The sequence below is a fragment of the Belonocnema kinseyi genome, chromosome 3, assembly GCF_010883055.1.
Source record: "Belonocnema kinseyi isolate 2016_QV_RU_SX_M_011 chromosome 3, B_treatae_v1, whole genome shotgun sequence".
In the NCBI taxonomy this organism is placed as follows: Eukaryota; Metazoa; Arthropoda; class Insecta; order Hymenoptera; family Cynipidae; genus Belonocnema; species Belonocnema kinseyi.
In genome coordinates this window covers 101,118,404-101,133,374 of record NC_046659.1, presented here as the reverse complement: position 1 = coordinate 101,133,374, position 14,971 = coordinate 101,118,404, and the positions used below count along the sequence as shown (strand labels likewise).

Here is a 14,971-nt window from a genome sequence, read left to right as displayed (position 1 = left end):
AAAGATACATTTTTAACCAAAAATGGAACATGTAAACTTTTCATTACAATTTTTTTTAAATTATAAAAACAACAAGAATTTTCTACCAGATAGTTGATTTTTTTACCCAAAAGTTGAATTTTCAAATACACTAAACCAATTTTAAAAAAACTAAATTTTTAAGAAAATAATTCAATTTTAGGAAAAGTTTGAATTTTTATATAAAAAAAAAAAACATTTTAGAACTAAAATGGAATAGGACAACTTTGAACTCCCACAGTAATTTTTCCATTAAAAAAAGGAATTTTCAAAAAAAACAGCTCAATTTACAACTAAAGAGATGAATTTTGAAATAAAAATTTGAATCGTCAACCAAAAAATGCATTTTTAAAAAAGTACTTCAATCTTAAAACCTAGTTGTTAAGTTTTTTACCAAAAAGATACATTTTTAAACAAAACGATTAATTTTCTTCAAAAAAAAATGAATTTTTAACAAAATTTCAGAAATATCAACAGAAAAGTTGAATTCTTAACTAAAAAAGATACACTTTTAAACAAAAAGATAAATTTACTACCAAATTAGACGAATTTTCAAGAAAAATAAAAAATTCTCAACCAAAGCGTTGAGTTTTTAAGAAAGAAATTTTTTTTGATTTTTAAGAAAGAAGTTCAACTTAAAAACCTATTTGTTAAATTTTTAACTAAGAAGATGAATTTTTGAACAAAAAGATTTATTTTGTAACGAAAAAAGAAGAATTTTTAACAAAATTCGAGAATTTCTAACATAAAAGTGCAAATTTCAACTAAAAAAGATGGATTTTTAATCAAAAAGATTATTAACTAACAAAATAGACTAATTGTCAAAAAAACAACAATTCTCAACCAAAAAGTTGAATTTTTAACGAAGAATTGAAAAATATTGTTCTTTTTTAATTTTTAGAAAATAGTTAGAATTGTAAAGCTAGTTGTTAAATTTGTAACCAAAAAGATGAATTTTTATAATACAGATAAATTTTCTGGCCAAAAAAAACAAATGAATTTTTAATCAAATTTAAGAATTCTCAATTAAAAAGTTTAGATTTCAACTAAAAAAGAAGAATTTTTAAACAAAAAGATGAATTTACTTCTAAAAAAGACGAATTCTTACCAAAAATCAAGAGTTCCTAAAAAAAACTACATTTTTAAACAAAAAGCTTAATCTTCTACCGAAAAAAAAGGATTTTAATAAAAATTTAAGAATTCTCAAGCAGAAAGTTTAATTTTCAACAAAAAAGATTAATTTTTAAACAAAAACATTAATTTACTACCAAAAAAAGACAATTTTCAAGAAAAATCAAGAATTCTCAAACAAAAACTCGAATTTTTAAGAAAGAAATCTTTTTAAATTTTCAAGTGACTGGCTCAACTTAAAAATATATTTGTTAAATTTTTAAACAAACAAATTAATCTTTTACCAAAAAAAAAAGAAGAATTTTGATCAAACTTTAAGAATTCTCAACCGGAAAGTTGAATTTTCAACAAAAAAGATGAATTTTTAAACAAAAGATTAACTTACTACCAAAAAAAGACGAATTTTCAAGAAAAATCAAGAATTCTCAACCGAAAATTCAAATTTTTAAGACGGAATGTTTTTTTTTAATTTTCAAATAATTAGCTTAACTTAAAAACCCATTTTTTTAATTTTTAACGAAAAGACGAATTTTTAAACAAAAAGGTTAATTTTCTACCGGAAAAACGACCTATTAACAAAATTCAAGAACTCTCAACAGAAAAGTTGAATATTCATCTAGAAAAGAAACATTTTTAAATAAAAAGATTAACTCACTACCAAAATAGAGGAATTTTAAAGAAAAATCAAGAATTCTCAACTAAAAAGTTGAATTTTTAAGAAAGAAAGAAATTTTATTTTTTATTTTTATGAAAGTAGTTAAATTTTAAATAATAGCTGTGAAAATTTAAACAAAAAGATTAATTTTCTACCAATTCAAGAATTCTCAACCAAAAATTTGAATTTTCTACTAAGGAAGAAGAATTTTAAACAAAAAAATTAATTAACTATCAAAAAGTCAGAATTTTTAATCAAATTCACGAATTTTCAACCAAAAAGTTGAAGTTTCAACTAGAAAAGATGAATTTATAAACAAAAATATTAATTTTCTACACACCCCCGTGCCCGTTAACAATCCTAGATTTTGTAATCTCTACCCCCCCCCCCCCCCCCCCCCCCCAGTGGTAACGTGCTTTATGGACGATCCCTTATTTGTAATCACCAAGTTACTCTTAAAGAGGAATATACAATTATTATACATCAAAGTTTAGCCTAGTGCAGAAAACTTTCGTATAAATTAAAGGAAACCAAAATAGGGTCAACCTACTGATCAAGATTCCTTTTCAAACTCGCCAAATCTTGTTATGATTGTATCGTATTTTTATTCATAATAAAATAAACATTTTAGGTTTGATACTAAGTTGAAAGAAAAAAAAAAATTGAAAGCACTCAGGAAAATTACAATCTATCCAATATTTCCAATTATCTAAAATACCAGGATCATATCACCTAACTAAATGAAATAAAAGAGAAAGGAAATGAAAAAATTGCAAAAAGAATAAGTCTGTTATCAGAATCACTCCAGGAATCAAACTATTTTCACACAATCATGACATTCGTTTGCTGGGTTTTTTCTCTTCTTCTTCAGATTGTTAAATAATCAAATCTACCAGAACGCTCAGTGTTAAAGCAAGTGGAAATATTTACAAAGATTAATTAGCCTATTCCGCCTCAAATTCACAATACCCAGAAGACTTATTAAATCTCTCTGGATATTTTTCCACAATCATTATCTGATCCAATTATATGGTCAATTTGAGAAAAGGTGCAAAAGAAAAGAAAGAAAAGAATGAGGTGGAATAAACTAAAATCTTTTTAGGCTTGGAGTATCATGCAAAAGAAGAACAGACAGAAGGAGATGTTTAGACTCCTTGAGGCTATCATGAGGCACTAATTTTTTTTGTGCGACTCGTAACTTAGGCATGGCGATAAATACGGACCACGTAGACCTTTGGTGCGCGAAAAAGTAGAGTTAGTATTAGTAGTAGCGTGGCCCAATAGCCATGAGTTAGTTACCTTCCACATGAGGTTTTTGTTAAGGGGTCCCCAGGTGGCAGTGGCAGATTTGGGGATATTAGGAGCTGAAGGGAAGAAGGCGTGACGGGCGTGGGGCAGCGTGGCCACGATATGATTCTCTGACGTGGAAGTTTCATGTGGCACAGCAACTGCTGCTTGCCTATCGGTAGTTGGCCAACCTCGTCCGGACACCAAATACTGTAAACCAAGGGTTAGCCATTCTCCTTAATTTCCTCATTATTTCCCCACTCTACCTCGGATCCAATTTCCGAATTTATTTCCATTAAAAAAAAAAAGATCTAAGTCTAATATTCACTTGACAATATCGAGCACTCGAAAAAGAAAGAGAAAAAAAAAGAGAGCACGAGAGACTCTACTGCCAACAGACAGTACCTCGAAATTCCACTAGAGCACAGTTTTAATAATTCTAGGGAATCTTTGAAAACTCGTGAGAGATTTCGAAAATATTTACGCTATCATGATTTGAGATCATGTATGAGATGAAATGGTGGTGAAAAGTAATTCGTTAATGGACGTTAATTGGTCGTTTATGGGGATTTTGTGTCATTTGGTATCACGTGTCAGCTCACCTCTGAACAACTGATGATTCTATTCTAGCGAACATGCTGTTCGTGATAAGCGAAGTGGATTCCGCTTGGGCTTGGAAACAAATCTATAGCGATGTATAGAGAGATACTACGCGACTCCTGCACGCACGTACATTCTCTACGTGTCCGAAATTACTCTACGCGTTTCCCGTGACCTATAGAGGCCGCTCACGCGAGATATTCTCGCGTGATAACCGAGCAGCAATGTTTAATCGGACCAGAGATTTAGGTAGAAAATTTGTAGCGCGAGTAATGTACCAGAACGTAGCAAACAAATTGTTGCTTCAAAGGAGCCGAGGATCCGATACGGTCAAGCCGAGGGGGAAACAACTCCGAAAAATGCGGTTCAGCGGAGGTCAATTACTCCGAATTACATCGGATTATACTAGGATTACCTCTATATACTGAATTACTTTGGATTATCCGAGATTACTCCTGATTGTATAGGATTACTCTGAGTTACATCCAATTATGGTGGATAACTCCATCTAAACTATAGACTCACGCGAATTTTCAAGCAAAGAGAATTACTTTTTAACAAAATTCATGAATTTTCAATAACATCGCTGAAATTTCAACCAATAAGAATAATTTTCCACCGAGAAACACCGATTTTTAACAAAATACATGAATTTTTAACCAAGTTGAATTCTCAATTAAAAAGTTTCAATTTTCAAATCAAAATGGTACAGATAAATTTTCAGTTTAAAAATTAATATTCAACAAAAAAAAAAAAGAATTAACTTTCATGAAACTAATTGAATTTATAACCAAAGAAATGAAATCAAATAGTTAAGTTTGCAGCTAAAGAAATAAATTTTCTACCAAAAACAAGATTTTTTAACCAAGAAGATCATTCTTTTACCCAAAAAGACAAGTTTTCGACGAAATACATAAATTCAATCAATTTTTAACTAAAAATGTAATATTTACAAATTTAAGTTAAAAAAGACATTTTTAACATTGTGATTCTATTTTCCACCAAAAAGATAAACATTAAAAATAAAATTATGCATTTCCAAGTACATAATAAATTTTCAACAAAATACACAAATTTTCAATCAAATGGTAGAATTTTCAAGTGGAAAAGATAAATTTACAGTGAAAAATATAATAGTTAAAACAATGCATGTTTGAGTTTTTAACTAAGAAAAACAACTTTTCTCAAAAATGAACCAATTCAATTTTCAGTTCAAAAAATTAATTACTAACCAAAAAAAAAACTCAGGAAAATGGTTCGATTATCTGCCAAACCATTTTTAATTTAAATCAAGAATCCTTTGAACAGAAAAATAAATTTTTGATCAGTAATATTGAATCAAGCATTATCCTTCAAGTAAGCTTCGATTGAGAAGTTGAATTTTTAACTAAAAAATATCAATTTTCAACTGAAAACGCAAAAGTTTATTTTTTACGTTAAAAAGTTAATTTTCAAGAAAAAAATACGAACTTGGAACAACATGGTTGAATTTGCAATCCAAAAAGGCGAATTTTTAATTGAAAAAAAGAAATTTACTTTCAAAATACAATAGTTACATTTTCAGTTAAAACAAGGATTTTTCAACTAACAAAAAATTAGTTTTTAACCATTTATTAAAATTTTTTAATCAAAACAGTTTAATTTTTAATCAAAGAATTGAATTTTCAAAAAAAAAAAAAATAATTCAACTTTCAACCCGATAAATTTTTAAGCAAGAATCTAAACTTTCGACAAAAAAAAACTTTTCACAAAAAATGAATTAATTCTATTTTTGGTTCAAAAAATTAATCATTAACCAAACAAAAAAAAAACAACAAATTTTCAAGAAAATAGTTCAATTACCTGCCAAACCAATTTCAAATTAAATCATGAATCCTTTGACCAAAAAACTAAATTTTGAATAAAGTAATTCAACCTTCTTTGAAGTAGTTGAATTTTCAATTAAAAAATATAAAATTTCAACGGAAAATGCAAAAGGTTGTTTTTCAGTAAAAAAAAAATAATTGTCAAGAAAAAATATGAAGTTTAAAGAACATAGTTGAATTTTAAATCCAAAAAGACGAGTTTTTAACCAAATAAATGCAGTTTTAACTAAATGGTAGAATTTTTAACTGAAAAAAAGAAATTTACTTTCAAAATACAATAGTTAAATTTTCAGTTGAAACAATGAATTTTCAAATTACAAAAAATTAGTTTTAAAACAGTTAGTTTAATTTTTTAAACAAAATAGTTTAATTTTTAAACAAATAATTGAATTTTCAAAAAAATAGTTCAACTGTCAACCAGATTAATTTTCAAGCAAGAAACTAAATTTTCTACAAAAAAAAAACAACCACTTTGAACAAAATGCATGAGTTTTTAATTAAAAAAACAACTTTCGACAAAAAATGAATTAGTTCAATTTTCAGTTCAAAAAATTAATCATTAACAAAAAAAAAAAGAAAAAAATTTTATAGAAAATAGTTAAATTATCTGCCAAACCATCTTCAACTTAAATCAAGAATCCTTTGACCATAAAACTAAATTTTGAATAAGGTAATTCAACCTTCCTTGAAGTAGTTGAATTTTCAACTAAAAAATATAAATTTTCAACTGAAAATGGAAAAGGTCATTTTTCAGGTTAAAAAAATAATTTTCAAGAAAAACATACGAATTTTGAAGACTATGGTTAAATTTTTAACCAAAGAAATGAATTTTTCAATCAAAAAATACGACTTTTCAACATTGCAGTTAAATTTTCAACAAAAATCATCAATTTCTAATAACAAATGGAAAAGTAAAATTTTCATTTAATAAAATTAATTCCCAAGAAAGAAAAAAATGGTCAAGAAAATAGTTGAAAAGTATTTTGACTACCTATTTAAATTACACCGAATCACCTAGATTACTCTGGATTGCAAGCTAATTCCTCAGATTTACCTAAATTAATTGAAATGACCGAGATTACAATTGGATTACCCTGGATTATAGGCGGTTTAAACTATATTACTCGGAATACACCGAATTACCAGAGTTGTTTCCCCCTCGGTTAATGCGAAAAAAAAGAGATAGAACAAGACACGATAGGACAGAGTAAGCTGGGTAAAGTACCTTGGGCTAAAGTAAGATTGGGCAAAGTACAACTGTGATTTAAGCGAGAATGGAATTCAAAGAGTTTTGGAATTTCTAGCGTCCGATCTGTCTCAAAAGTTAACCCGGAATGGCCTTTTCAGGTACCTGGTGTTGTGAAACTCGTTGAGAGGTTTTCGGGTGACTGTTATGTTGGGAGAGGCGTTGGGATATGTTGGAGCAAACAGTGCCAAAAAGTTTCCAGTGCAGTACAAGTTCCGATGTAGTTTCTAATCGATTTCACTCTTAGCAGTGCTCTTGCAAACTTCTTTGGCTTCGTATCAAGTTTAGCTTCTAGGGAACATTTAATAAATGTTCTTAATTCTTTAGGAACTGAATTTATCTCCACTGGAAATTTCTTAACACAAGTTGATGGCGTGCGTGCATGAGTGAGTATGCGTAATATGCTATGTATCTTACAGTGCACCTCAAAAATAAAAAAAGATAACATCTCGAAATCGATTTTTACAAAAGGCTCGCTTTAATTGTTCTGAAGAAACAATTTTGAGATGTCACCTTTGCTGACGAGGTGTATGATAGCTAGAGACAGAAAAAGGCAACTCAAAACGTCTGTTAATTTCAAAAGATGACTTTAAAACTTATATTTTGGAAATTACGTTGCCTTTCTCTGCCTCTCTTGTCTTGTACATTACGAATCTTTCAAGCACGGACCAGTTCCTCACTGGTTTTTCTCCGTAAAGAGTGAGTGCGTATCTGAAACGAAGGATAAACCGTTCGAGAACATAAGTTTTGTTAAGTGTTTTGTACAGTGCGAACAAAGTAACCGGCAACCGCGTACACCAAACCCCGCCGCAAAAGAAGCAGAACGAAAATCACCACTGGTTAGTAGGAGGTCTTGTTTAATTTGTAAACTATCTTGTACTCTTGTGTGTCTAGCGTGTGATTTAGCTCGAAAGTGCATTTACTAGAGTAGGTTTATTAAATTTACAAGATAAACGTCATGCGGGTGAAATCGCGCAGCTGTGACAGTCCTGCTGCTGCTGCTGGATAATACTCAATTAACCACCGTTAACTTTTCTTTTATATACAATTGGTTAGGGACCGTACTTAAATCATGTAACAGCTCAAGGGAGGGAGCGAGTCAAAACATTTTGTTACGATTTCTTATGGAAGGGGGGAGAGGGTCCTTCCCTCATGTACGTAATTTTTACAAATTCGCAAAAACTTTCTCCTGAATAGTATTTTTTTATTTGTACATTTTCTTGTTTGGTTGAAAATTTTTAAAAAATCTTGAAAAGTCATCCTTTTTTATTGCAAATTCAAATGTTTTGTTAAAACATCGTCTTTTCGCGTTAAAAATTCAACTCTTTTCGTAAAACATTAATTTTTTGTTTAAAATTCATTAAAAAACTCATCTTTTTGTGTCGAAATATTGCATCTTTCTAGGATAGACTGTAACCTTTTAGTTTAAAATTCAAAAATTTTTGTTGAAACAGCATACTGCTTGGTTGAAGATTCTGCTGTCTTGTTCAAAATTTACCTATTTTTTATGAAAGTTAATTTTTGTTTAAAATTTATATTTTGGAACTGTAATCTTTTCTGAACGGAAGTTAAACTTTTCAGTATAAATTTTCTCATTCGTGGACAAAAATGCAACTATTTGGTAAAGAATTCAAATATATTGTTAAAAATTCATATATTTAGTTGAAAATTTATCTCTTTGATTGAAAGTTTACTATTGTGTTGAAAATTAATGCTGGACAAAATTTTGTTGAGTGAAAGTCTTTGGTTAAAAATTTAACTGTTTAGTGGAAAAGTATTTTTTGTCAAAAATTAATTTTTTAACTGCAAAGATCTTTTTGAGTTGAAAATTCCCCTTTTTTTGCAAAAAAAATAATTTTTTGGAAAATTAATTTTTTGCTAAAGTCATATTTTTTTGTTTAAAAATTCAATTTCTGTAGAAAAAACTCGCCTTTTGGCTTAAAGGTTTAACGATTTAGATAAACTTTTATTGCTTTCTTGAGTAAAAAATCTTTATTTGTTGAAAATTTGTCATTTTGGTTCTAAATTTTTTTTTTATTAATTTAATTTTTTTAAATTGAAATATAAACATGCAACTTTTTTGCTGGGAATTTGCCTTTTTAGGTTAAAAGTTTAACTATTATGTTAAAAATGTAATTATTTTGTTAAAAATCCAAGTATTTTGTTAAGAATTCAAGTGTTTTCTTCAAAATTCATCTTTTATAATAGAAACGACATTTTTTTCTCAAACCTAAATTAAGAAGTTTTAAATTTGCATCTGAACTACTGTTAAATTCCGTTTATAAATGATTTTCTGTTGATAGTATGAGAAGATTAAAATTCTGGCATATGAATATTAATGATCAAGGAATATGAAAAATTAGTCAAGGTAAAGTCAGGGAATTTTGAAAATTAAATTCTCAGACACCCTACCTAATTCTACTAGCAATTATTTTTAAAAAACATTTCTGGAAACTAAAAATTACGTACAGTAAGAGGGTGCACGTATTTTCTGTCAAAAATTAATTTTTTAACTGCAAAGATCTTTTTGAGTTGAAAATTCTCCTTTTTTTGGCAAAAAAAAATAATTTTCTTGGAAAATTAATTTTTTGCTTAAGTCATATTTTTTTGTTTAAAAATTCAATTTCTGTAGAAAAAATTCGCCTTTTGGCTTAAAGGTTCAACGATTTAGATAAACTTTTATTTCTTTCTTGAGTAAAAAATCTTTATTTGTTGAAAATTTGTCATTTTGGTTCTAAATTTTTTTTTTATTAATTTAATTTTTTTAAATTGAAATATAAACATGCAACTTTTTTGCTGGGAATTTGCCTTTTTAGGTTAAAAGTTTAACTATTATGTTAAAAATGTAATTATTTTGTTAAAAATCCAAGTATTTTGTTAAAAATTCAAGTGTTTTCTTCAAAATCCATCTTTTATAATAGAAACGACATTTTTTTCTCAAACCTAAATTAAGAAGTTTTAAATTTGCATCTGAAATACTGTTAAATTCCGTTTATAAATGATTTTCTGTTAAAAGTATGAGAAGATTAAAATTCTGGTATTTGAATATTAATGATCAAGGAATATGAAAAATTAGTCAAGGTAAAATCAGGGAATTTTGAAAATGAAGTTCTCAGACACCCTACCTAATTCTACTAGCAATTATTAAAAGAAAACATTTCTGGAAACTAAAAATTACGTACAGTAAGAGGGTGCACGTATTTTCTGTCAAAAATTAATTTTTTAACTGAAAAGATCTTTTTGAGTTGAAAATTCTCCTTTTTTTGGTAAAAAAAATAATTTTTTTGGAAAATTAATTTTTTGCTTAAGTCATATTTTTTTGTTTCAAGATTCAATTTTTGTAGAGAAAATTCGGCTTTTGGCTTGAAGGTTCAACTATTTAGATCAACTTTTATTTCCTTCTCGAGTAAAAAATCCTTATTTCTTGAAAATTTGTCTTTTTGGTTTTAAATTCTTTTTTTACTGTATAAATTTTATTGCTCTAAATTGAAATATAAACATGGCACTTTATCTGGGAATTTGTCTTTTTAGGATGAAAATTTAACTATTATGTTAAAAATATAATTATTCTTTTATAATTGAAAAGACATTTTTTTCTTAAACCTAAATTAATAAGTTTAAAATTTGCTGGTATTTGAATATTAATGATCAAGGAAAATGAAAAATTAGTCAAGGAAAAATTAGGGAATTTAGAAAATGAAGTTTTCGGACACCCTGTCAAATTCTACTAGCAATTATAAAACAAAAACATTTCTGAAAATTAAAAATTACGTACAGTAAGAGGGTGAGGGGAGTATTAGAGAAGGCGTATAATCCGTTACGTAATTTAAGTATGGTCCCTTATATTAAACTGCATTACTCGTGCGACTTCTTCGATGTAAAGTTATCTGAAAATCTATGTACACTAGAAAAATTGGTTAAACGAACCAAAAAAGAGAAAAAAAAGGAAAAAAAACATACTTCAATGAAATTCAAGACATTTGAATTTGAATATCGAGGAATCCTCAGATTTGAGTACCCTGCAACAAACTTGGGCTCACACATTAAAAAGAAAATTAAAAAAACACAGTTCAATAGTGGGATGCAGGTAAAAAAAAACGAGAGCTCAAGTTGATCAATCGTGGAAGTTGATGTAAAGGAGCAGCATCAAGCTGATCGCTAGTCAACAGTGGAAAATAAGGAAATCGAGAAAAGTCACGGCCCGGAAGTGAAAGTTAATCGATGGCTAGAGACAGAGAGAAGCAAGAGACCTCGAGCGGGTTTTTTTTCTGGTTTGGTGTATAAGCGGTCTTTGGATACCTTGTTGAGCGGGATGCCTATTGTGGTTGCTAGGCGCCATCATATGCAACTGGTGTGGCCCCACTGGCGACCTCAGCGACAAATTGTTCAAGTTCACGTTTATCGAAAGATTCGTATTGTTACAGGCTGCAGTCAGGTTGCTGTGATTGTTCGGTGAGGTACCCACATTGGAAGCTGCATGCGGCGACAGTCCGGAACTATCCGTCGTCGGTGCCGAGGGATTGGAGGACGTATTGTGAGAACCAAAGTCCTTCCCACCATTGGCTCCTGCTCCAACTCCACTGGTGCCCGAAGAACCCGAGTTTCCGGTCACCGTTTTCGAACACCTCAAGCACTTTGGTAGCCAGGAATGTCTTCTGATGAACTTGCGGTACTCTTTTTTCACCTGGAATGATCAGTCCATGTCCGCGAGCATTAGAAAGAAATATCTCAGACGACATGTAAATATCTTGGGAGGTTCTTAAATCTGGCAAGAGGCTGCGACTTACCTTTTCATTTTGTACACAGTGAAATACGAAGATAAACAGTCCTTGAAGGCTATTGAGAATAGTGAAGATGTAAGCCATCACTATGGTACTTTGATTGAGATAAAGGAGTCCGAATGTCCAGGTGAGTCCTAGGAGGAACACCAACACGACTGCTCCGCGCAACCAGGCCCTGTTAAATTATCAAGATAACTGTAGTTTCTGCTCGAGATTATTCAGAAATGTGTTATATTTCACGAAAATAGTACACGTAACTTTTTTTGGTTAGTTTCCTAGAATTACTTATGCAAAGAAAATACACTCCATCACCAACTGCCCCATTTATTAATATTGTTTCGTGTACCATTATTGTAAAACACTCCTTGTGTGGTAAGTCGAGGTGGAAAACTTATAATGAAGAATTAGTTTAAGTTTTTACATAACTACATTGACAACTATCTACATTAAATTGGGTACAACATACCAAATTAAAAAAATAAAGCATGCAGTAACTTGTGCGTAAACTCAATGCAAATACTAAGACCAAATATTTCAATAGCTAAGATTAGTGTTCTAAAGAGTTTCAGTGCTCGGATAAAGTCTCACGAGTATGAGAATATGCTCGACATATAGGTGCTTTGACAATTAATTGAGCATTTATAAGCATTTTGAATTAGGATTTAAAAAATCATATTTTTTATCTTTACAAATAATAATTGAATTATTTGAATTTCGCGGGAAAATGTATCGCTTCAAATTGGAAAGGGCGCTTAATTTAAATGGTAAGGGAAGTCAAAGTAATCGGAAACATTTTATTCACATTAAACAGTGCTTTATAATATCAATGCAAAAAAAAGGTTTCTAAATACATTTGAACTTTGAATTTAAAAAATTATATTTTACTAAAATGATGAATCTTCAATCAAAAATACGAATTTTTAATCAAATAGTCTAAAAAGTCTAAAAAAAAGATTCATTTTCAACCAAAACTAGAATAGTTGAAATAATCAAAAAAATATATAAAACAAAACAAACAAATGAATTTTCAAGAAAATACTTTTTTCATTAAAAAAAGATGATTTTCTAACTAAAAATAGAAGAATGAATTTTTAGTTAAAACAATTATTAAAATAATAAATTATCAAAAAAATAATTCAATTTTGAACCCAAAAGATGAATTTTCTACCAAAAAACTTAGTTTCAATAAAATATATACATTTTTAACATAAAAAGATAAGTTTACAAACGAAAACTGCAGAATAGTTAAATTTGCAGTTAAAAAAAAAAGAAAAATAAAGAAAATAAATAAATAATAACGAGTTTTCAGCCAAATGAATTAACTTTTAACTAATAATGTAAATTTTCAAGCAAAAATGTAATAGTTATATATTTAATTGATGAAATTAATTTTTCACTAAAAAGAAACGAACTTTCAGCCAAACAAATTAATTTTTAATCACAGTGATAAATTTTTAAATAAAAATATGAATTTTTGACTAAAATAGTGAAATTTGCAATAAAAAAAAGAATTTTAAATTAATTTTTTTTCTATAAAAAAAAAAAATAAATAAATTCTTGACAAAAAATACAATAGTGAAATTTTCTAAAAAACAGAACATGTTTTTTAAGGAAAAAGATTAAATTTCTAGCAAAAAGGTAAATTTTCCACACAAAAAATGAAATACTTAAAGTGAATTTTCAACTAAAATGATAATGCATTATTTTTCAACTAATAAGATCAATTTTCTACCAAACATAAAATAATTTAATTTAAAATAAATATTTAACCTAAAGACGAAATAAACTTTTAACAAAATAATTAAATTTTCAACAATAGAATTAAATACTCTTTTACCAAAAAAAGGCATTTTCATCAAATAGTTCAATTTTAACCTCAAACAGATAAATTTTCAAGTAAAAATAGAATACTTAAATTATTATTAAAATTTTGAATTTTCAATAAAATCCAAATTAGCTTTCAACAAAATAGTACAATTTTCAACCAAGATTAAATTTATATCAAAAAGATCAATTTTCGATGAAAAATGCAACAATTACATTTTCTTTCTAAAAAATCTAAATAAGAAAAAACTAATCTTAAGCCAAAAAGATCAATTTTTATCAAATAAGGTGATTTTTCTACAAAAATAAAAGAATTTTCAACCAAAAAAAGGAATTAGTCACAAAGAAGCTTAAATATTCTCCCATAAATTCGAGTTTTCAATAAAATACAGGAATTTTAAACCAATATTTGATTGGAAGAGTTAAATTTTCAGTTAAAATAATTAATAGTTAAATTCAACCAAAAAATATGAAATCCCGACAAAATAGTTTGAATCCTCAACCAAAATAGATTAATTTTCTACCAAATGGTTGCGATTTTTAACCATGATAATAAAATTAATTTCAACTTTAGTTTTTCGAAAATTCCCTATTTCTGTAATAACCTGATATGTAACAACTCTGTAATTTAAACAATTATATGTTTATTTCACTCTAGAATGTTTTATTAAAAATATATATAGTAATTCTAATATATATTTGTTTAAAAAATAAATGCTTTAAATTCTCTTAAATGCTCTATAAATGCTCAGTTTAAGTTTAAATTTTACGCACATTCTCGAGAACATTTGCTCAACATAATTTCTTGGGCATTTAAGAACTCTAGCTAAGATCAAATTTATATTCCATTGAGTTTACCAACTTACAAGTGCGAAAAGCTATTCTACGACTACGTGTAAAAATACAAAATTAAATGAAAAATTAGCTTGTTTAATGATGAATAAATCATTAATATGTTGGGTAAAGGATAATAAAAATCGTAAATATCTTACAAGTGCGCTTGCAATTTGTTGGGAAGAGCATTTTCCTCCTTTCCACTACCAACCAACCACGCCATGCAGAAGAATGTAGAAGTGTAGACAGAAGTGGGTAGAAGTTTTTAATAAAAAAATGAAACAATACAGAAGTTAGGCGGTTGTTCCGACACCGTTAATAAATCTATTGATTAAAATCTGTTTCGCGATTCGAACTATAATCTCCCCGTCTCTCTGAATTTACTACAACATCAAAAATCACCAACTGAAATGATAATTCGAATCGAGATAGCAACAGGTTTAGTGCTACAAAATACCAAACCAACAACCATCAAGTTTATCTAAATAAAAAACCGAATTTCCCAAGATTTGTATTCGAAAAATTATATCTTTGAGAAATTATAATTATCTGTAGGTACCAACTTGTGTGAAATATTATGAGAATGATTTGCAAATGTATAATGATTATAAACAATGCGTGTATATCTACAGAAAGTTGCATTACAATGCGATGTGTTGAACGCAATCTGCGATCATTCCAACAAAAACTTTCTTCAATCGAAATCAAAAATCAACAAGGTCATAAAAAA

The 14,971-nt window shown here is 28.2% G+C and overlaps 1 protein-coding gene across 1 annotated transcript in view; it reads right to left on the bottom strand.

Annotated features, from left to right (window-relative positions):
- The window catches only part of LOC117169685 (latrophilin Cirl-like), a 236,542-nt gene that overhangs the window by 1,325 nt on the left and 220,246 nt on the right, over positions 1-14,971 (bottom strand). Inside the window, exons 14-17 of the mRNA XM_033356169.1 lie at positions 14,400-14,444; positions 11,590-11,758; positions 11,268-11,486; positions 3,104-3,301 (exon numbers count right to left, since the gene is read on the bottom strand). Coding sequence (XP_033212060.1) covers positions 3,104-3,301; positions 11,268-11,486; positions 11,590-11,758; positions 14,400-14,444 — 631 coding nt within the window. The remainder of the gene's footprint in view (positions 1-3,103; positions 3,302-11,267; positions 11,487-11,589; positions 11,759-14,399; positions 14,445-14,971) is intronic.